At 38.7% G+C, this 24047-nt stretch overlaps 2 protein-coding genes across 4 annotated transcripts; both read left to right on the forward strand.

Annotated features, from left to right (window-relative positions):
• The first annotated feature begins 511 nt into the window (after nt 1-511).
• LOC122834224 (proline/arginine-rich end leucine-rich repeat protein) lies at nt 512-12307 on the forward strand. Of its 3 annotated transcripts, none has more exons than XM_044122439.1 (8): nt 560-624; nt 3221-3242; nt 8512-8947; nt 9033-9218; nt 9306-9463; nt 9914-10110; nt 10777-10852; nt 10938-12307. In XM_044122439.1, exons 3-8 carry the CDS (start codon nt 8516-8518, stop codon nt 11026-11028), a joined length of 1140 nt encoding a protein of 379 aa, XP_043978374.1. In that variant the 5' UTR covers nt 560-624; nt 3221-3242; nt 8512-8515; the 3' UTR covers nt 11029-12307. The 3 variants fall into 3 exon arrangements, with proteins under 3 accessions (XP_043978373.1, XP_043978374.1, XP_043978372.1); XM_044122437.1 differs by lacking the exon at nt 560-624 and adding an exon at nt 1049-1076; XM_044122438.1 differs by lacking the exon at nt 3221-3242 and having other exon boundaries at nt 512-624.
• Nucleotides 12308-14840: 2533 nt separating this feature from the next.
• Nucleotides 14841-16654, forward strand: il19l (interleukin 19 like). Its single transcript, XM_044122235.1, has 6 exons — nt 14841-14897; nt 15354-15539; nt 15705-15767; nt 15892-16044; nt 16131-16193; nt 16568-16654. Exons 1-6 carry the CDS (start codon nt 14841-14843, stop codon nt 16652-16654), a joined length of 609 nt encoding a protein of 202 aa, XP_043978170.1.
• The last annotated feature ends 7393 nt before the right edge of the window (nt 16655-24047 follow it).

Below are 24047 nucleotides of genomic sequence, written 5' to 3' on the forward strand. Positions count from 1 at the left end.
AATTGCTTCCTTGAGAATGACCAAAATGCTCCTTTAATTTCACTTCATGTAAACTGAACGGATGCCAGAACATCAGTGGGACGATTGAATCAGTGGAAAGACGCAAAAACACATGTGTGTGTTGTCATCCTAACCATGTGCAGTGGGTGAGAGATGTACTTTCAGCTGGACTTTCCTAAACAGAGCTCTACTGTTTACAGCATTTCATGGAGATTTTTGCATCGGCATTCATTTGCCAACTCATCCATGCCACATTGTGTTGTTTTCTCTTTTGTGGGACTCATCCATCCATCCTTAAGGGAGGAACACAATTACAACAAATCATGACTCATTTTAGTCACATAAAAGAGACTGTAGCTTTCCAGAAGGATTAAAGATTAAATCTTCTTGGACTGACGCTGAGCAGAGGAGGGGGGGGAGCTAATGTGACCCTCAGAGGGGACGGAGCCAGAGAACAAACCCAAAGGCAGGCCTGACCAGCAAGGAGTGAAAGAGGGGAGGGAAGTGAACAGAGGAAGAGGGAGTGAGAGAGAAGGAGGGAGGGGAAGCAAAGGAGTGAGAGGCAGAGAGGAGAAAAAGACACTAACTTGTGACTTGACAAAAGAGGGCAGGTCCCAGAGACAGGTAAGAAAGTTTATTTGTTGTCCAGTCGGTGAATTTTTCATGAGGAATCATAATCAGTAAAAGTTGGCAGCAGTCAGGAGGGTTTAGTGTGTGCAGCAGAAGGAGGCAGAGGGGCAGAGGGAAATGTTTGTGGACTGAATCCTAGTACAGAAACAGCTGAGTGGGTTTCTATAGAAACACTCAAACAGACAAAGTGGTGCTCTGTCCTCCAGGGAGCTTCAGGGACACTTTGAGGGACACTCTTCACCTCGGCTTTTTAATCCATCAGTCAGTGAGCACAAATGCTTCTGCATTAAAGTAAACGCAAATTGAAGATTTTCAGCTTTGCGAAATGGAGATTTCGTGACTCTGTGTGATGCAGATGTGGCTCTTCAAGGCTTCAGTGAAAAGGGAGCCTTTTACTCGCCGACTTGAAATCCTCTGGATTGATTTCAGATGGATGCAGCTCCTAGGTGGGTGTGAACCAAAAGCCTTCATAAAAGTGAGAAGGAATAGTCTGGAAATCTGCTTGGAATGCAAGTTTATATTTCTTGTTTTTTTTGTAATCAAACACATTTTGATCTGATCCTTCATAATCTAGGTGGGTCAACTACAATAATCAGCATCTGAAATGTGGAAAGAATGCTCAAAAGTAAACATAAACCAATCTTCACTGATTCTTGGAATAAAGATTCTGGCAGGACAAAAAGTTCAAATGTACTGAACCTGTGGTCAGAAAAACAGGCTATCAGCTATGGAAAGTCTTCTTTGGTTTTTTTATTTTTTTGTAGCTGATCTTATGATCAAATATGTTGTGTAGTTCATCTTTTTTCCTTAAAATGTCTCATATTAATTATGTGAGACTGGCTAGACTCCACAGTCGGACAATTACACAGCATTATAAATGAGCCATTTGGTCGCACAAATTCCCAAGGTGAGTTAATTGATTTGTGCTGAGAAATTTCTGTCTCTTGTCCAAAGCTCCAGAGTTTTGGCAAAGCATTGATCTTGACTCTGGACCAACGAATGACTATTGCAACTTGACTAAAACAAAAGAGAGTTTGGGGGAAAAGCTTATTACGAAGGACTGCTGCAACAAAAGCTTTTATTAAATTCTGTGACTGGTGCAACCCATGAATTTAAATTGTTTTGTTTTTTTCCCTTACAAAAAAATCCCATAAAAATCACATGTGACTTTCACATATGATCACATGTGGTTCACACAAAGTTTTACATGTGAATGATGTGAATCACATGTCAAAGCACATGAATACGTGTGATTTTGGAACGTTTCATGGTAAAATCACATGTGATTTTCATGGGATTTTTTTGTAAGGGTTTTTAACTCAGCATTCCTTAAAACACAGGAGTGCACTCACTCAAATGTTTAAATCTTTTGTTTGACAGACTTATACATGGGGAAAAAAGCTAATTTTGCACAGATAGAGCATTTTACATTAGATTTTTTTTTTAGATGGCCTCAATACTAAATTAATTGCTGAATGTAAGTACATTTTGACATGTTTGGCATTCACAGGTCAGATCAAAATTGAAATAATTCTTAAATCTTTTCCCAGACTTTGCATTGTATTCTTGATATGACTTTCAATAGCTTAATTGTTAAAGGGCATATGTGTAGATAACACAACACAAAGGACATCCATCCATCCACCCATCCATCCACCCATCCATCCACCCATCCATCCACCCATCCATCCACCCATCCATCCACCCATCCATCCACCCATCCATCCACCCATCCATCCATTCTTTCTGTCTCCAGCTAAAGTTCTGGGTGAGAGGCGGGTTCACCCTGGACAGGTCGCCAGTCTGTCGCAGGGCACAAAGGACTTACAGCCAAGCAAATATAGTGACAGCAAGGTGATGTTTATGCATTTATCCAGTGAAGACGAGACAGCTTGGAGACTCAACAAACTGGCACCTTACCAAGGTTTTTAAAAGCTCTGTGTAATGTGTGATGCCTGAGTCACCAGTGGTGACTGTCAGCTCATAAACAAACAACTGTCTTTCAAAATCATGAAAATACAAGCAGATTGATGAACTGCAATAATTTCTGCTCCCTTTCTGAGTAGCATTGTTGCTTTGATTGTGTCAACAATTGTTTCACAAGGTTAGTTTACTCTGTGCCGTCATTTCATGAGGTGATAATGCAAGTCTCATATTTTTAAACCTGATCAGTCTGAGTTTTACTCATAAGGATTAGCAGCATTACTGTAATATTGTTTTAAATGTGTTATTTATGAGGACACTCTCTGTAACAACCTCTGGAGGTCTGTCTCCAGTTAGCTGGAGAACAACAAGTCACTTGAGCCTCAGAGGTCCCATGTGGTGGATGGAAAGGATGTTAATGCACTAATGTACAATCAGACTGCGGATGTCAAACACTCGCTCTGTCATTTGGCTCAGGCACAGGGGAAAAAACACAGCTGAGGTTAATTATCATGCCTCAACATTCAGATGGGGTTTGGAGTGACTTTACATGATCTCTGGACATCAGCTGATGTTCTGTATTTACATCAAATGTAAAACTCTCTTTAAAATAATGTATTTCTATCATGCGAAAAATATTAAACTCATCGTGCTTCTGTCTCCTCAGTTGTTTCCTTCCTGCTTTATTTGTAAGTATTTTGTACTTTTCAAGATATTTGTTGAACATTTTTAGGATGTAAACATACATATTTTTTTACCTTTGTTGTCATTTTTTAAATATAACAATTGCTCTTTAAAAACTGTGGATCCAGACGACATGCCTTTATCCATATATGGCAGTCACTTCCTGTTTATAAAACAAAGCTAGACTTTTTTTGTTGTCAGAAAGGGCTCATAGAAACTATTTATCTGTTTTATATAAACAAAGGCTTTAAATTATATTTTATCTCCAAAAATCTGGATTTTACTTAAAGAATTAAACATGACTTTGCAGAAAAAAGGATTTAGAACGACCCGTTCAGTGACTCCATTTGCTGTTTGCTCAGATGGTTTGCCATATGATTCATGCTTAATGGACTCCTTGAACATAGTCCTCCAAGTCCAAATCGCATGTTCTTCAGTCAGATTTACTTATCAAGGCGAAACACAACGTAGCAATGAATCAAGCCTCTCTGACATTCACAGTTTTTAAGTGTTTGCCACACTACTCCAAACAGAACAGCAGAGAGAGGAGACAGAAAGCTGGTTCTGGTTTCAAACTAAAGGGCTGTGAAGCCATGAGAGGGAAAAAGGAAGGGCAACGCCAGGGAACACAGGAAACTTCAGATGTGTTTTTTCAGGCAGAGCCTCTGGATCAGAACCTCTTTCCTGCCGTGGGATGTTTATGTGATGTGTCAGTCTGTTTGTTTTTGTGGGACCTTGTTATGTTTTCCATTAGTTTGTTTTATTTGTTTTTTAGTTTTGCTATTATGTTTTATTCCTTGAGTTTAGCTTCTTTCTGTTTGTCTCGGTTTCCAGTGTCACTTCGGGTTTCATTGTCATTCTTCTTTGGAGGTTTTTGATTGTATTTCTGGTTTTCACACCTGGTGTCAGAGACTTCTGTGTTGCACACACGAAATGTTGCAGGAAATGCATAATTGCAGGGCGCTGACATTAAAGAAGGTTTCCTACACAGCCAGAAATTCACGTGATGTTTCTGTGGTCTTTCAGAAATGTTGACTGTATTTTATCATCTGTAGCTCAAAATCTGAAATACTTCATATTTTTCTCAAATGTTTTTGCCCAAATCGGTAGATAACATTAAAATATTAATGCAGGCAATACCCAGATAAAACCAAATACGTAGAGTCCAACCAAACAAACAAAATAAGCAAAGTGACAAGTAGTCTAAATTATTCTAAATTTTCAAGACGCTGATGAAGGGAGATTCATTACAACACAGTTAGAGTGAGATGTAACCTTCATTATATTTGTGAAAATACAAACACAAATACTTTTCAGCTCATCTGGAGCGCTGCTTCTGCTGTCTTTCATCTTCCTCTTGACTCCATAGACACTTTTTGTGTTCTCATTTCTGGATCAGACCCGTTTCTGACCAATCACAGTCATAAAACCAGAAATGACTACTTTAGGCAGCGAGTCCTGATGGAAAATAAAATCAGGAACTCCACAAGGCGAGTCAGCAGAGGCTCGAAGTTCTCTGAAAATTAATTCCTTCCCTGTTCTGACTTTGGACTTGATAAAGTGGACCAACACAGCAGATGACAGGTCTTGCTAAATCATCTCTGACTGTGGAAAGTTTAATCTGGACCTCCAGCAGCTTAGAGTCACTCTTCCTCCAGACCCTGGATCTTGATTTCCAGGTGAAATTTGAAATTCACTGAAGTAACACAGAGCAGGAGAACCATATATTCCTCCTTTGCCCAGGTGACACAATCCTGCTGTTTCCTCTGACTCAGAAATGGCTCAAAACAAAGACTTCAGCACTTGTAACCCATTTCCTGGATCAGTCTGTGTGTATAAGTCAAGTAATAACTCCCGTTCACACTTTGTGAATCATTTTAAAATCTTGGATAGACTCCACTAAAGGCTATAATTATTCTTCTGGCCAGAGCAGCTATGAGTGACACAGTTTTTGCTTCCAGTTAACTTTCCAATGCAATCTTGAGATTCCATACTCTGAAGAACCTGTTCTGCAGCCGCAACCCTTTGTGCCTTGTCCTCGTTATGGAAGGTGTTTAGTGACTGTCCAACAGTCTTCCTCATAATTTTATAGCCACAACATTTCTGTATTAAAAATTGTTTTCAAAATTGCTTTCAGTGAATTTATGCAATATTCACATTTTTTCACAAAACTGAATTATCAAATCAAGTTACTGAAAAACATTAACTTTGTGATTATCTGTAGAATGATCTAATTGTACCGATTTAAATAATTTCACATTGATTACTGAAGCTATAAATCGGTTCTGTAAACGTTAAAACCTCACTGGAGAAGCCGTTTCTTTCTTGGTTAAAATAAATGCATTGCTCTACTTAATCAGCCGTCCTCTTTTTGGATCTTCCCCTTCATCACTTCACATAATTTCAGAGACAGAAAGTCTAAAAAAACTGGGCAGTTTCCCAAAGCCAATGCAGTCAGGAATCATTGGTGCCTCAGAGTTGGAGATTTGTCCTTACAGCTTTGTAGTGATTATTTCCAGCAGGACTTCTATGCCTGTCCAGGATGTTGCTACTTAAAAATACTTCTGCACACCCATTCTTTGCAAGATGAATCCCTTCATTGACCAGATTTTGTAGATGATTGTGTTCCTCCTGCACACACTGAGCTCGTTTCTGTGAACATAACATTACATTACCCTTTAAAAATCCTCCCACTCTTCTGCTGCTGAAAAGGAAAACTGGGTGTGTCGGAGAAGAATCTGCAGCAAAGATTCCCTCATGCAAGCTGACTAATTTTTTTAAACCACTTTTGTCACAAGGACTTTTTTTCATCTGGTCATTAAGGAGCAAATATCTTCGCAGATTTAAATTATTTAGGCTGCCCACACATGAGCTAAAGTTGTGAAATGTACATAGGAAGGAATATATTCTGCACTTATTTATTCACTATTTAAAATCTCCCAGATTTTCAAGTTTCTATTTAATTTTAATTTTCTTCTGTCTGTAGGTAATTTTTAATAATCAGTTACTTTTAGTTATTTTATATTCAATGGCATTTATTTTGTTACTGTACTGCTGTAACAAGTGAATTTTCCCACTGTGGGATTTATAAAGGCCTATTCTATTCTATTCTATTCTATTCTATTCTATTCTATTCTATTCTATTCTATTCTATTCTATTCTATTCTATTCTATTCTATTCTATAGTGTCCCTACATTAATGCCTTTAAATTTAAACCACTGCCTTCCCTCTGGATGATGTTGATTTGCAGATTGTATTCATTTTTGTAGCATCTTATGTATCATTATCTGATCTTCTTTAAGAATTCACTCAAATTTGACAAAAAAAAACCCAAACAAAAAACAAAACACCCAGTTCCATCCTTCAACATAAAGAAGCATTTCAGCTCTCATAATGACCAAAGCTCAATTCCTTGAAGTAAATTTTATAATACTCTACAACTATTCCTAAATAATTAGGATATGTTTTGGAAAATTCACTCACAGTTCTATCACGCAAGAAGTGTGTGGATGTGGAAAAGCAGCAGTCACATGGAGTGGAGGGAGAAACAATATGATTTTAGTTAAAACCCAGAACCTGGCAGCACGCGAGGAATCCAAGCAAAGGGAGAAAAATCCCCTTGCCAGGGAGTTATGATGAACTTCAAAGCTGATCAAAAAAACCGAATAAAAAAACACTGACAGTCAAGTATGGCAACCATCTTCTTTCTCTGCGAGAACAATATCAGAATCTTTTCATGACCTTAAACTCCTCCAATGAAACCGGGTTTTTGGGGAGCCTGAAATATTAAATGAGTGAAAGAAGGAAAAGTTAGAATAAAGAAAAGAGCAACATCAACGTCACAGTATTTTTCAAGCCAAAACAATGAGCTCGGGACAAAATGGGGACAAAAACTGCAGCAACAAATCAACAGTGACATTATTCACTGCAACAGGCACCTTAAATAAAGGCTGTGAAGGGAAGATTTAGTCATTTCTTTTCCAAAACATAAAAGGTTAATCACTAAATGAGCCGGTAAGAAAGTCGAGTCTTGCGGTGCTGATTTGCAGAACAGGTCGAAAACCTTTTATGATCATGATAATTAGGAGATCAATTCCAAAGTTTTAGAAGTTTGAACAAAATTTATTCAGATTCAATGAGTGAGTTATTTCACTAAATAACCAACAATTTTAATGAAGACAGAATACTCTCTCCTAACAAACACATGGATAACTGTACATTATTCTACTGTTTTGTGTCAATCACACAAGGTTCCAGATTCACAAAGGATTTCACTGATTTTGCACACGCAATTAACGTTTATCTGTCCAACTCAGAGCTCTGGTGTTCACCTCGACTCGCAATGCGGAGCAAATAGTTTCTCCATATATTATACGTGATTTCAAAGGCAACGCCAGGAAAATAAATTTACATTTTCATGAATTACGCATTGGACAAGACCAACAATAGTCACCTGAGAGGTGCTTTTAAATGCAGCTCAGGAGAATAAATCTTCCTACTGCATGCTGGCTGTGAAGAGCCGGTATTGGTTATGAAAGTCTAATTCATCCTTCCAATAAAGATTTATTTACAAATAGATTTGTCACAGTTAGATGTGGGTAGAAAACCAGTAGCAGTTTTGACCTTTGAACTCTCACTTGTAAGGGCTCTTGTATCCGTTCTTGTCGTATTGTTAGAACAACCGAGTCAAGGCAGGACTGAAGTGATTTAGAAATTGTTTTGGATTCTTTTGTGACTTCAGGATGAGTCGCCAAAATCCTGTTTGAGTAATTTTGGTTCTCTGCAGATCCATGTTTTCTCCGTTAAAGACGCTCATTATGGTTCGATGAACTTATAAAGCTCAGAAATGGTTTTCTAATCCTTTCAAGTCAGATAGTGGGTGGTTTTATTTCTTGTTTGTTTTTGACTTTCTTTAGATTGAAGCATGATAGGTTTCTAGTGACCTTTGATGTCAGACAGATTCAATTTAAGAGATTTCTTGCATCTGCAACTCTGGCAGTAATCAGGCTTGAGCATAATAAGTGATACTTTACTCAACTTGCAACAAAATCCTGTTCTTCACAGTTAATTCATGATTTAACATGAATTAAACCCATCCTTGTTCGAATAATTAATAGGATAATAACTAATACATTTTCTCTTAGGAAGTTATGACCTCCTTTGCAGAATTGACTGTAATTGAAATGAAGTAATTTTTTTAATCTCTTTGCTTGTTGCAATGTTGTGCATTTTACTTAAAAAACAATGTGGGTCTCTTTCATGCTCTCTTGTAGGACAATGAAGGCTGGTGTGGGACTTATTTCTTCATTGCTCCTGTTCCTCTTAATGGGAGCAGTCTTTGCCCAGAGACCGCGACCGAAGAAGCCAACCAGACGTCCAGCCACCACCAGGAAGCCTTTTGTCCCCAAGCGTGTGGAACCAGCCGTGCCCGAACCCCAGGAGCCCACAGATTTCCCTCCACCCATCCTCGGCCCGCCCTCCATCTTCTCTGATTGTCCCCGAGAGTGTTTGTGTCTCCCAAGCTACCCAAATTCTCTCAACTGTGAGAACCGGAACATCCGTGTGGTCCCGGTCATCCCATTCAGAACTCATTACCTGTACCTACAGAACAACTACATCTCTGAGCTCACTGCAGAGGCCTTCAACAATGCTACAGAGGTCCGCTGGATCAATCTGGCAAACAATCGCATCCAGAAAATAGACAAACAGGTTCGTCAGACAGTTTTTGTCTTTTAAAGCCTCTAAAAATCTGAAAAACTGGTTTAAAATGCCAATCTGTTCCCCATGTCTCCAGGTTTTTGAGAAGATCCCGGGTCTGCTGTATTTCTATGTCCAGAGAAACCAGCTGAATGAAGTACCATCAGGACTCCCAACGAGTCTGGAGCAACTTCGTCTGGACAGGAACCGCATTAGCAAGATCCCCGCTGGTGCATTCACCAAGCTGCAGAACCTGACTCTGCTGGACCTGCACTACAACCAGGTGAACCACATTTCACACCTGTGCAGGCAGGAGAGCCAACTGCATTATGGGAAGTAGATTGTCAGTGTGTGTTGTCTTCTCGGTCAGCTGAGTGACAGTGGCCTGGGAAAGAACACGCTCAAGGACCTGAAGAACCTCATGCAGCTCAACCTGGCGCACAACGTTTTGAAGAAGATGCCCGCTGGCGTGCCAAACAACCTCATCCAGCTGTTCCTGGACCAGAACCGCATAGATGACATACCAAAGTAAGTAGACAGAATGCAAACATTGGTAAACGGACATGTGTGTATACAAATACTCCAATGTACAGTGACAGTGTAATAGGTATTGGTCACACATATGGGCTGAAATGTTGCCAAAGAAATTACAATTTCTAAGATTTGTGTCGCTGTAAGAAAGATTTATGTCTGGAACATTGAACGTTGCAGAAATGAACCAGAAATCTACAATGAAAGCTATTCTTATCTCCACATGTTTCTCTTAAGTTAAAAGTACAAACGTTTTATCTCAAACCGTAAAAACTCCGAAATGCAAAATATGTTTGACAGTTTAAATCCTTCTGCAGTTTCCTTCAATACAACAAAAAGTTACATTTAGACGTAGAAAGCTGTTTTTGACTCAAATTTGTGCCTATATCGGCTGATTTGTTGAAGAGTGCCATGTTTGTTTATGTCCTGTATGCCTGTTCTGTCCAGAGATTACTTCAAGGACTTCACCCACCTGGCGTTTGTGAGGCTCAACTACAACCAGCTGAGTGATAAAGGAGTTCCCAAGGCCGTGTTCAACTTGTCCAGCCTGCTGGATCTGCAGCTGGCTCACAACCAGCTCACAATGATTCCCCTCTTCAACAATCACCTGGAGCACCTGCACCTCAACCACAACAGCATTGAGAGTAAGTGACGGTCTTCTACTCACTGGTGCTAATCTAATAACACTCTTCCACTGGTGCAAGCTCGATTTCACTCTGCACTGGGTAAACGGGTTTGGACAAGAACAGGCGAGGAGTTGGAGAACCACCTGATTACGTGGCACAGCACCAAGAACTACTGAAGGAAACAACGCAAAAATCTCAAATGATTTTTGCGTTGGTGGGAGCAACGTCCTTCCTCACCAAATATAAACAAAATTGGAATGGTGTCAGATTTTAGGGGTTATAGAGTTTCTCTTTTGTCTTTGGCAAACGACCACGAGCCATTTCTCCTGCAAACAATAGACTTTACACATTTGTTTTGGGTGTATTTACCCAGAATGCAATGCGCACTATATTCTGCTTTCTGTCTTTGGAGCGGTTTCTGGTCTGCTTGCATCCACATGTGCATTCGAGCAGCGCCAGAGTTCACTTCAACTAAACCAACACCCAGGGGTGTTGAAGTTCAGTAAACAACAACAACAACAACAACAACAATAATAATAATAATAATAATAATAATAATAATAATAATAATAATAATAATAATAATAATAATAATAATAATAATAATAATAATAATAATAATAATAATAATAATAATAAAAAGAGTTTTTATTTTGTATCTGTAACTATTTGTTTTACTAACAGGCATCAACGGCACTGAGATCTGCCCATTCAGCCTGCTGGCCGACCTGACTGACGACCGTCTGGTGCCACGACTAAGGTAGACCAACATGTCAACATGACCTGGTGCTGCAACGCGCTCTGAACGGGAGCTAACAGTCATGCATTTTGTTCTGCTGCCTCAGATACCTGCGTCTGGATGGGAATCATTTGCATCCCCCCATCCCTATGGATGTCATCATGTGCTTCAGACACCTTCACTCTGTCGTCATGTAGGAGGCGGAGCGTCTTCTCACACAAACCCGCACACGTACGAAAAACCAAATGAACGACAGCAGTGCACATCGGGGAATTGGAGATAATGCGCGCTCACTGAAGCACAAGGTTTCGAGCTTGAACGAGCTGCGGAGTTGCATTACTGAAAGAGAGACTCTGCTCAGCTGCAAAGCTTTGAGTTTGCTTTTTAAAAGACTGAAAGTGTCATTCTGCCAGAATCCGAGCAGTGGGTCTCCAAACTGGAAACAAGAGATTATAGGAACATTTAGCTTATGGTTTGCATGGGAGGTTTAGTATCTATTCAATAAAAATAAAAATAAAAAATTGAAAAAAAAATTTTAATGAGCAAAACTCCAACTCTAGGTGTAATAAAATACAACCAGCTGCATTTAATAAATTACATTTTGTTAAATTTGTATTTATTTCAGTAATTCAATTTAAAAAGTGGAAGTCATATGTTGTACAAATTTATTACCCAGATACACTAAAGAATTCACTTCTGGAAGGATTTTGGGTGGATATGAGCATCAAATAGGTCAAACAAAAACCAATATTCAATGCATGAAAGTATTTAATGCATAAAGTAAGTCTATGTACTTTGAGTCATAACCCCATGCATCATTGTTTTGGAGCTCCTTTTGAATGAATGACTGTATCAATAAGGTGTGACGTGGTTCAGCAGAACCTTAACACAAAGATGTAGCTGCAGTCCATCCACAAATCCCCATCCTCCACTTTTGAATAGGTTTTACTTCACCATCCTCTTAATTTACTTGAACTTTTCATTAATATGTTTAGATAGCAAATTGTGTGAACTGCAGAGTTAGCAGAAGGTCATTTAGCGATGACCTTTTGTGAATTGCCCCTCTGGTGAAGTGTGTCAGGAGCAGCTGTCAGATCACCAGCCTTCCCCATGAATTTGTTTTTCTGTTGATCTTATGGAATATTTACATTTACACAATCATGAAAATGAGCAGAGATAAATGTAGAATATGTCACTCTGTTTTTACTGCATCTGTATACGAGTTTCACCTTTTCAGCTGAATTACTAAATTAAATTAATTTGATATTTAAAGTTATGGAGATGTGCCTCCGCTCTGTGACAGAGGGCAGTTTTAAGGACCAACATTTGCAGTGCATTGACCTGAATAACGCCTTCAGTTTCCAAGGTTCTCTGTGTAAAAATGTTTTTGTTTTTCCTATTAATAGACTTTTATGTTATTCCTCTGTATAAAGGCACTTTGTACAAATACTGAAAAATAAAATGTCTTTGCTTGTATATAGCTGATCTATAATCATATTTTTTTTTCATAGCTCCGAGACATTTTATCCACCTTTGGGTTTTTCCTGGGCTCAGTATCCTGACAGGATTTTAATTTTGTTCTTCTACAAGATAAAACATGTTCACTGGATTTGGGTTTCAGGTAATATTGAAGTATTTGTGTCCTTAGAGTTCCCAAAATGTTCTCAACACGTTATGCAATCACAGTCATTATGCAGGGATGAACTCTGCCAAATTGGCAAGGGGAAAAAAATTTAGTCTTTCTAAAAACAGAAACGTTTTCAGGAAGTTTCTCTCTTCAAGTCAGGGTGCAGGAAGAAGTCTGTGGCAGGAAGGATGTGAGTGTAACCAGGAAGAAGCTCCATCCCTTACATCCAAATACAAGAACCATGACTCATCTTGACTTTAATCTTGAATAGATGCTAACAGTCATTAAACAAAAAGAAAACAGCAGAACATCAATACAGAGGCACACAAAAAGGGAAAATGTGGTTTTTAGTTCTCTCTAGTCATCTTCCCCATTGACTCATTTTCACTTTTCTTGTAAATGTTTTAGTTGTTATTGTTTCTAAAACCTCCAGGTATTTTAAAGAGGTCATGCTCCAATGCACTCTGATACAGTTCCTAGAGCTTTATGGGGGGCAAAAAAACAATCCCACAGCATCACACCCTCTCTGCCGTACTAGATATTTTCAACAATTCATCCTTTGTGTTACTCCAACCCACCTGAGTGCTTTGTCACAAAAAAGTCTAATCAGAGACTCATCCAAACAGAGCAAACTTGTAAAGGTGAAGTCGCACCAGAGTTTATATTTATCAGATTAAAGATTACACTTTGATATTTTCTACCTAAAATAAGCTTTTATTTTAACACATTTTGTCCAGGTGGCAGGCATTGATCAGTGCATCTTTGCAGCAACACCTCAGTGTATTTCATTGCAGTTTTCACATAATAGGTCAACACAAAGCCGTAGAGGGATTGGGATGAATAGTTTTCAAAAATGTTCACAAATGAAGTCCTGAAATCTGTGCGATGCATTTGTATTCACCCCCTAGAGGTGGTGCTGTAAAGAACTGTCTTCTCCTTCAACCAGAGCTCCAAGTCCTTTTGAAAATATCTCCAGCAGCTTCACTGGAAACTGAAAAAAGTTCTTTGCTACTTGATTCAGACTCAGTCAAACTGAGCATAGGTCATCTGTGACACGTGAATCTTGCAAAAGGTTCCCAACTGGACTTAGGTCTGGATTAAGGTTTTCCTTAGACGTCTTGATGTTTTGGTGACGTTGCAGTTGTGGCAGTTTCAGATGCTGAACTGAACATTAAGATGTTTAAACTTTGCGGTGATGTTTCACAGACTAAACTTGCTTTAGTCTTCGCCAGAACATCTTCAACTTCATGCCTGCTGATTTCCTTGCTCTTCATGATAAAGTTTTCTAACATGCTGAGGAATTCACAGAACAGCTGGAGTTACACTGAGATTAAATGGACTCTGTGAACTAAGTAAGTGAGTTCTGGAGCAAAGGGGTCAAATTCATTTATAGGAATTATATTATTAGGTGCTAAATACATAAGCATGCCACACTTTTCAGATTTGTATTTCTTATTAAAAAAAACTTAAACTACATAGAATACTCTTTCTTTCTGCTCTTATTTTAGAGGAGATCAGAAATCTTTAGACAGAAATCTCTTTCTGGTGAATCCATTCGCAGCTCTTCCTCACAGGAGAGCCAGCATGCTCAGGCAGCTCCGTGGTGACCCCTACTGGCTACTTACTGTATATCACCACTGTTACTAACACTGGGTTGTGAACTTTTCCTTTTAAAATTTCTGTACTTCCAGTTCCAAATGCTGACACATGTTTCCACCACCTGGAAAGAACCTCGGGAATTTTGCGCAGTAACAAACGGTGACTCAATATTATTCCAAGAGCGCAGGCAATTCCTATTTTCTTCTGACTTCCTTGAAGGCATTTTTTATGAACACTATGAATAGATGCTGTTACTGCAAACAGATGAGCAGGTTCAGCGACCGTTTCTGAAAATGACTTGCCTAACCTGTGTTGAGATAAAAGACTTGGACCTCGAGGGGTCAAATAAAAAGGTGCAGACAGATGGATTATTGGTGTTCAGCAGCAGAAGGATGATCAGAACTATCCAAGAAACTACAAACTGGACAATTTTAGGTGCAGACACTTAATTAATCCTAAAACTGAGAAAAAAACCCCACAGATAATCTGGCAGATTACAAGGCAGATGTACAAAAAAAATGATGACACTCAAATCTGATGAATGACTCATGAACACATTCGCAGAATTTCAGTGAGAGTTTTTTTCTCCACAGTGACATGGAGTTTACGTAACAAAAAGGGAGGAAACTCTCAATGATGCTCTATCATTTTCTCTTACAATAGCATGAATGAGGAGTTCCTTTAATTGCATCACTTCCTTGTCCAGTAAACAGCAGCCTCCGTTTTGTGGGTCGGAATGTGATTTCGAAAAACCCCCTCAGTTTTCTTATAAGAGCAGAAAGGATGGAGGCTCAGAGACACACATCCTCTCCAGAACTCATCCTCTCAGGTAACACACAGGTGAGTCTGAGCACAGGTGATGCTGTTGCTGCTCTGGGTCATGGTGACTGATCCTGAACTTTGCACTGGTTCTTTGTGGTTTTCTTTAATCTTGTAGGGGTATCCCATATGTTTTATAATTAAGTAGTGCAGTAAATGCATACAACCTGGGATTTAATCATTACTGATCGACTGTTGCAGCGTTTCGCCAAGATGTTGTGTCACCAAGATGGATGATAACTAAATCCTTACCCGTAACACTCTCCTGTTGATCCACTGTAAAAGCTGACAGCGTCCTGAAGTTAAATGTACTTATTTTATCACCTAACTCCTGATGTTTTACACAGAAAGTTGGTTTAAGAGTTTTATTATGTTTAATTGTAGTGGCTTTTATATCTAACACATCATTTTAAGACAGCTTTTAAACTTCCATTGCTCTGGACTTAACATTTAACAAATCAAAATGTCTCTGTTCAGCTTCACCTGCAGGTAACCACAGTGATGAAGATGCTGCTCAGTTCTTCCATCTGCGCCATGCTCCTCCTCCTCCTCGGTTTTCTGAACAGGCCCGCGGAGAGCCGGACGATTCACATGGACGGGTGCTCTGCCAACGTTCACCTCCATGAACTACACCAGTACTTCTCTGAGATAAAATCAGATGCGGTGAGTGTAATCAAAACACACACACACACACACACACGCCAGTGCAGCTGCTCATGGATGCAGACACAGAAAGTCATTCGCTTCATGTCCAAGTGTTCATGATTAGATGGAAAGGAGCCGCCTGAGAGAGATTTTAATCCCCAATTTTCTGATCTTACATGACAGATATCAGCAGACGGCGAGATTGGAGTAAAACTTCTGGATGCATCTCTGATGAAGAATGTTCAGGTGAGCTCTTCAGGCATTTTCACATGAGAACATTTCCATCCTGCTTCTTAATGCATACTACACCATACATCACTCGATGTGGTGATGAATGCTTTCACTCCTGACACCTGCTTGCCTCCACCAGGAGGGCCAGATGTGCTGCTTTGTGCGTCTGCTGCTGCGTTTCTACGTCGAACGAGTCTTCGGCAACTACGAGTCCTCTCAACCAAGTCAGCAGCGCTGCTCCAGCGCCTTGGCAAACGCTTTTGTCAGCATCAGGAGGGAAATGCATAAATGTGTAAGTTAGCCATCCTGTTTCAGCTGCGATGTTACCAGAAGCAGCTCTGGGTCACGTTAATGACCTTTGAACTCTGCTTTTCTCAGCACTGCCACTGTGGAGAAGAAACCCAGAGAACAATTGACTCAGTGCTCGCCAGCTTTGACAAGGTGCGTTACGCCATGTGTGCTTTCTGTACAAAATGCAAAGATCTTATCTGAGCTCACATAACTACAGCTAGATGCAGAAGGTTTCACTTTTAGTGGGCAAAGAAATAGCTTTGAAAAGACTTTGCATGTCAGGAATTATTGAGCATCTTGTTCTTGTTACCAACAAACTCAATGTCTCCCTCTGCCATAAAGAAATCAATCAATCAAGCAGCATAGACGTTTTTCATAAAAAGTCTTAAAAACAAAACAAAAAACAATTAGCAATGCAATTAAAAACAACCAATCAGTTTTGTTAAGCCACTTTGTTAGTGATTTTCCATTTCTGCTCATATCTAAGCCTCTGTGCTTTCTTTTCTGCTTCTCCTGCTGAGCAGCTGCAGATCCAGCAGGCGGCACAGAAGGCTGTAGGGGAACTGGGCACAGTGCTGGACTGGCTGGAGGGACTGGGATCTATATCATGAACACAAAGCTGACCTGCACAAGAGCGACTCGTTCGTTTACCCCTGAGCCATTTTGCATTTCTGTGTGTTTGTACTTGAATTAATTTAAACCTGTATATATCTGTGTTCTCTCTCAAATGTTCTTGGTGGAATGTCTGAAGCTGGACGATGTATAGTTTGTAGAAATTTAAAGTGTTTAAATTTTCTGTGAAGTTGTAAAATGAGTTTTTATCAACACAAAGCTTTTATCTCAATTGTGAAAATAAATCAAGAAAATATGTGACTACACTTTAATTTTCCTGTAGCTTTTGTTGTAATTTACTGCCACCTAGTGGCTTTAAGAAGAATGCAACAACAACGCAGAAAAAAAAGATTTCCATATTAGTATGCAACACCCTCCACAGTCATTAAATCCCTTGGTAAAGACGTGCAGAGAGGCCCATAGATAAAAGATTGTTATGGAAATGCTTTGCTTAAGTTTTTTAAAATATATATTTTTTCTCTATTACCATCATCCTAGTATGAACTTTGTTCTTTATCCAGCCTTATTTGTCAGCACTATGGCTGCTCTAGCTTTTAATTTGACAAGTTTGGACCAGAAGGAGTTTTCCTAACTTATTTCCTGAAAAGTGTTCAGAATACTTTCACATTTTCTTAGACACAGTAGTTGGTAATTGTGACATGGCTTTCAATTTATCCTCTTCACAAACCCAAATCTGCAAAAAGTCTCATACCTCTAAATGCACGTTTTGCCTTCAGCACGAAGGCGACTGATTCCTTTTCCTGATTATATAGTATTTGATCAAGATCAATATATGATTATTGTTGCTCTATATTATAGAGTAGAAAAGAGTAACCAACAACAAGAAGCTGAGTTATTGGCCAGAAATCCAGTATGCAAAACATCTGACAGAAAAAGTCCTCGGTGTCCCACTCCATTCCCTCACAGTCATCCACACCAACAGATCGCCAAAAATGTTACAGGCGACACCGCCCTCCTCCCACCCAGCCTCTTCAGCCTCTTCAGCCTCTCCAGCCTCTTTACATCGGGCAAGTTCGCTCACATCACTAAAACAAGAAAGAGCTTAATTCCTCAAGCAGAACAAATGCTGAACAAGGCCACTTTATAAGCTTTCTAAAGATGCTCTGTTGACTCTTTGGACTGTGGATAAATGCCAACCAACCATATTTTAACTTGTTTTTGTTTATTGTTGTTGTTGATGGTTTTGTTTTTCTGTTGTAGCACTTATGTTGGGGCAGGGAGTGATTTCAATTATCTCATGTTCAACCTACACATGGCAGAATTGGCAATAAACCTAATTTAATTTGAACTGTATTATGTTCACTAATTTGTTACAATGTTCTGGAGAAATAAATCAATAAATTGCATAAATAAGTATTAAAACCAGAGTGACAGGATTTGATTGATTTATGAAAGACTCACTTTATGATTTTGAACCAGTTAACAGTTCATGTATGGGCAGAAGTATGTAAAACTAAGATCCCACTGCACTGAGCCCCATTGAAAACCTCCTGGTTCTTTCACCAAATGTTGATTTCTGGACTCTTACTGAGTTAAAACATTAGTTTAGTTGTTTCTAAATGAATCTGAACTTTGCATTATCTGAGGTCTAAAAGTGTTGCATCTTTTTCATTATTTTGACCATTTCTCATTTTCTGCAAATAAAAACTAAATTTTTGCTTGGAATTGACATGTTGTCAGTAGTCCATACAATAAAAGAACAATGTTCCTTCAACTCAAACATAAACCTATAAAAAGTCAAATCAGAGAATGTGATCATTTTAAGTTTTTTCCAGAGCTTTATCTTCTTTGGAGAAACACCGATAATGGAGAAATATAAACCTAAAGTACATGAGTCACTGTCTTCTAAAAGCATTGACTGCAGAATGAATGTAGAGGTGACCAACCCTGAATCCGGCAGAACAGCCCAGACGATCACACTTCCTCCTCCGTGTTTGACAGCAGCCGCCCCACACTGTGGAATGAGCCTTTCAGCGGCTACACAGCGTACATGATCCTGAGTGATGAAATGAAAATGATTGATTGGTCCTTGATTGGTCCTTTTTCACCACTATTCCTGATAGTGGTGTTTCAAGATGCGCTTCTTTTTATCAGTCTGATATGATTTTTAATGTTTTGTTTTTGTTGCTGCAAACCCGTAGTTTGAAGTCTTCTCTTCACAGTTGAAACTGAGACTTGCTTCCTACTGTCACTATTAGTCTATTTCTGTGAGCCGCCCATCACCAAGCTGCTTACTCTCAGAACTCGCCCTCTGAATCAGTTGTGGCTTTTGGTCTGCCAGACCTCTTCCTGTCAGAGTATGCCCCAGTTTCTGAGTCTTCACCGACATCTTAACTTTGTTTTTCTTCCATTGTTAAGTGCCTTATTCTCTCTGTTTTTGTAGCAACCAGCTACTTTCTGCGGTGCTGTTCAGCAGATGCTCATCTGGAAGGAGCAGTGTGACCCAACACTGATTTTATGAGGTCATAAAGTAATCCAGAAAGTTTGGACCAAAAGTAGCACCAGCTTTCAACATTAAATTTAAACTGAATTTTAACCTCTAGAATCCTAGAGGTTCCACCGGTGGGTCCACCGGTGGAACCTCTTTAATTTAAATTAAATTACATTTTTATTCCTGGAAAAATGCCTTATTGTACTATTCTGAAATTATTTTTCATTTAACATCTGGCAGTTCACCACTTACATTTGTATCATTTCAAGCTCGTCATTGGGCTTCAGTAAAAAAAAAAAAAAAAAAAAAAAAAACTTGAACTGAAATAATAATTTTGCGTGTTATAAAACTTTTTACCAGTAGAGTTGGTTTTATAGAGTTTTTCATCGCCTTTACGCAACAAATTCCCAAGTAAGATAGACTCACATTAATCCAGCAGATGGCGCTAGAGTCTGACGCTGTGAACCCATTGGTGCCATGAATGACGTGGGGGTTTTGTGAAAGTATGTTAGCGCCTCGGAGACTTGAACCCTTGAAAAGAACCAAAGTGTCTTCACTGAATGCTATTTTAGCAGTGCTGCCTCATGCACAAAACCACACCAGAGACTTTTAGTGTTGCTGAAGATTAGGCAATCAGGAAGATTGTATTGCTAAAACACAAAACTGTTCAAAGAAAACTGTAAAAAGTACAACCAAAAACAACTGCAACCCCCTTCTAATTGAGATATTCTGACTGCAATGTTATTGTTATTTTATTTTATTTTTTTCACTTTTAAAATGAGAGAAATGAAACCTAACACAATCTGGTCCAATTGTACTTTCTTTCTTATAAATCTAGCATCCATTTCCTTTAGTGGTTTTTTTGTTTTGTTTGCTGAGGGCAGCAAAGAAGCTGCATTTCAAGAGTGAAAGTAAACAATTTGAGTGAATTTTCCAATAATTTACCAATAAATTAAACATGTAAACATTTTGAATCACTTGTCTGAAATAGAAACATGATATTAAACTGACAATGATGCAAAGTTAATAGTAAATTTAACTGGAATTTATTATGTTTAGCCTTTTAAAAAGAAGAACATAGACAGGATTATGCTCCCGGAGACCTTTTTGAGTCTGTGGTGGCATCAACCATCTTCTGTGGTGTGTTGGAGCAGCAGCTAATCTACAGCTGAGAGGAAACGGTTAGATGAACTCATCAGGAAGGCCGGCTCTGTCCTAGGATGACCCTTGACCCAGTGCAGGGGATGTGAGTCAGTAATGGACAATGTCTCCCACTTCATCAGAGCTCCTCCAGGGACAGGCTGCTGCATCATAGGAGTGCAGAGGAGAATTATTTCAGATCCATATAGTCTATAACCATCGCTGTTTCCAACAAACCTAATATGTGTTTACATTTCTGCTGGTGCTTTCAGTTATTTGCAGGTTTACTCAATTCAGATATTATGTCTGCTGATATTTGCACATTTATGTTTGCAGTTCTATTTTCGCTTTTTATTTTCAAAAAATTACGTTTTTGTGGCGCCGGTGTAGCCTTTATTCAACAGTAGCAATCCAGAAAGAAAGTCAGAAAGAGAGAAGGAGAAGTCATGCAGCGAATGGCAGGAAGAAACCTCCAGCAGAACCCGGTTCAGTACAGGCAGCCATCTGTCACACAACCGACTGGGAGTCTGAGCAAGCAGAGCAGGTGCACAAAATTAAGTATTTAAAGTACCTGCAAAGATGGTTTTGTCTAAGAAAGCTTGAAAAGTTTCAGGTTGATGAGTCAATGATGATCCTATTTTATAGATCAGATATTGAATCTGTGTTGACTTTTTCTCTCCTCTGTTGGTTAGAAAATCTTAGCATAAGGCCAAAAAAGGCCCTTAGCAGAATGATACATACAAGTAATCAGATCTTAGGAGTTGAGCACTGCTCACTTACAGAACTGTTCGATAAACAGATCACAAGAAAAACTAAAGCCATTCTTGCTGATAGTTCTCATCTTTTACATGCTGAGTCCCAGTTTCTGCCTCCGGCTCAGACAGCACTTCTCTGTTCCAACAGCAAGTTCTCTGTTTAATGCAGGACAGGATGCCGGAGCACCTGACTGTTAGAGTTCGACAATGAAATGCACTACTGTACTCTTCCCATTATGTATTGATTTATATTTAATATCTTTTTTTGGTATGTTTTATTGTTCTTAATTTTTTAGCTTTAATACTTCATCTTTTAGTTTTTATACTTGCTGTAACATCGATAGCAGTCAATTTAGGACACAAATAAACACGAATCTACGAATCTATGAAAAATGTACATATTAACTTGTTGCCTGTCTGACTGCAGAACAGGACTCTGTCCAAGGCTCCTCTTCTGGGGATCTCCTCTGTTTGGACGCTTGCATAACGTCCATTTGCAAGACACATCTCTGTGTTAAATGTATGTGGGTTGTTTCTGAACCATGTGGGCAAACCCGTTCCTGAGATGTTGTGCTCACTCAAAAAGTCTGATGATAAATAAGGATGAGGATGTCTTCTTAACCTGTTACTCAGCAACTTTTTTATTCTATCAAATGATAAAATACATGTATTATATGAGATCAATAAAAGTATCTATTGGAGTTTGATGAAAAGTTTCTTTTTCTGTAAAAACCAGTGTGTATTTAAAAGACACTGCAGCTTTATTCAAATAAAAATGAAAGAAATCCAGCGAGGATGCACAATAATACTACTACTACTACTACTACTACTACAACTACTACTACTACTACTACTACTACTACTACTACTACTACTAATAATAATAATAATAATAATAATAATAATAATAATAATAATAATAATAATAATAATAATAAAGTTAAAATAAGAACTTGTGATGTTGAATGATGGCAGACGAAGAAATAGAAATTAAGAACTGAGTTGGGTCACTGCTGACCCAAACTTTAAGGCTCTTAATGATAACTTTATTTGACAGCTTTGGTTTCTTCCATTCACACATTAACTGCTCAGTCTGGCTATTTATTTATTTTTAATTATGTTGGAAATTATTCTCCAATAAAATTTCCGTACTCTCTTTAAATTTAACATGTTAAAATCAACAACACACACATAAGACTGAACACGAGGAGGAATGATTATCTGATTATCAGTTAGGGTTAATGTGTGTCTCTGTCCTCAGCAGCTTTACCTCCTTTTTTAATTATGTTGCTAAGGATTTTTTATTATTATTATTGAAAGGCACTAAAGAAATGTAATAATCATAAAAAAAAAAAAAACAACAACAAAAAAGCTTCCAGACAGTGATGCCATCTAATGGAAACCAATATGACAGCAGCTTTTTTCCAATGATTAAACTAAATATGTTGTGTCTGTTCTTGGCGAGGAAGTTATTTTAAATTGTAACAGGACAAGAAGCCACAAAACTAAAAAACAAGAAAACAAAAATAGTTTGTAAAGCTGCTTTTATCTGGTAGATTCAACAGGTGTTGTACTGGACAGCAATTAATCCCTACATACCAAATATAAAGATTACACAGATGTAGAAACTAGATGTTGTTCTAGAGCAGGGGTGTCAAAGTCAAATGGACGGAGGGCCAAATAAAAAATTTAGCTACAAGCCGAGGGCCGGACTGATCGAATGTTCATTGAGATTTTTTTAAATGACGCATTTGGTCTAGTGCAGCGGACCGGCCCAAATCTTCGTAAATTTCCTGCGGACGGGGGGGGGGGGGGGGGTGCGCGCGTTGTGAGGATCGAACGGGGGGGGTGCATCTCGCAGTGCCGGCTTGCTGCGGGCCGGTTCTAATAATAAATCAAGATCATCCCAGGGGCCGTAGAAAATCTTCTCGCGGGCCGGATGTGGCCCGCGGGCCTTGACTCTGACATATGTGTTCTAGAGGATGAACATGTGATGTAATTATACTTAAATGAAAGTCTCAGTCTTTTAAAGTTTCCTTATTCAGAAGTTTTATTTTCATTACTGTAAATCAGATTCCATTTTTATTTTTTAACTTAGGTTTATGATTAACGTTGACACCTTGAGTTTGCATGACACGCTACTGCAAAAGTAGCAAACTAAATTCCTCTTAGATTATACACTAGATTTGATCATTTTTGTTTTACATGAGCAGCTTTTTACATATTTAGTTTAACGTGTGATTACATTATGAGTCATTCTGCATTCCAATAAAACCCAAAGATCATCCTTGTGGGTAAATTAACTCGGCATGCATGATTGCATGACGTTAAGAAACCTGTTTGGTTTCATGTTTTAGAGTGAAATCTGTTTATCTTTCCGTAAAACATTTGTGATTGACTATGCATGTTAGAACATTGTGACTAATACTGCAGACTTGTCAAAAAAAAAAAAAAAACACCCACCTAGTCTGGGCAATGACGAAAATTGTTAAAACACTCCCCACTAAGTGAGAGAAAAACATGGTTCTGAGAAAAACGGTGATAATTAGTTAAACCTTTATTTCACCTGGCAAAATAGTCCAAACATTTTCTTATTGTCAAATCAACACAAGATCTCTTCTTCTATGATATTCTCAGTCTGCAGACTTAAATCCTGTAGAAAACTTGTGTTGCGAGCCGATGAGAGCAGGACGGCGGGCCTGGGACTGTGGAGAATCTCAATAGAAACTTGTGAAACCTTGTGGGTCTGAGAGCTCGGCTGTGTGAGGGTTTTATAAAGTGTGTTGACTTTATAAAACCAATTATCAGGGGTGCTGATAATTGTATGACCATTAATTTGGTTAAAATAATAACAATTTACTAAAATAGAAATCTTTGACGAAGAAGTCAAAGTTTCAGCATCAGAGGTCGGATTTTCTACATTTTTCAGTTTATGCTGCTACAACAAAGATGCACTTCTTCATGCTTTTGTGCACACACGGGTCGTCTTCATACACGTCGTCTTAAGTAATAATGTTCACTTTTAGTTGGAAAGTGATCGAAACT

This window comes from Gambusia affinis, linkage group LG07 (assembly GCF_019740435.1).
Source record: "Gambusia affinis linkage group LG07, SWU_Gaff_1.0, whole genome shotgun sequence".
Lineage (NCBI taxonomy): Eukaryota > Metazoa > Chordata > Actinopteri > Cyprinodontiformes > Poeciliidae > Gambusia > Gambusia affinis.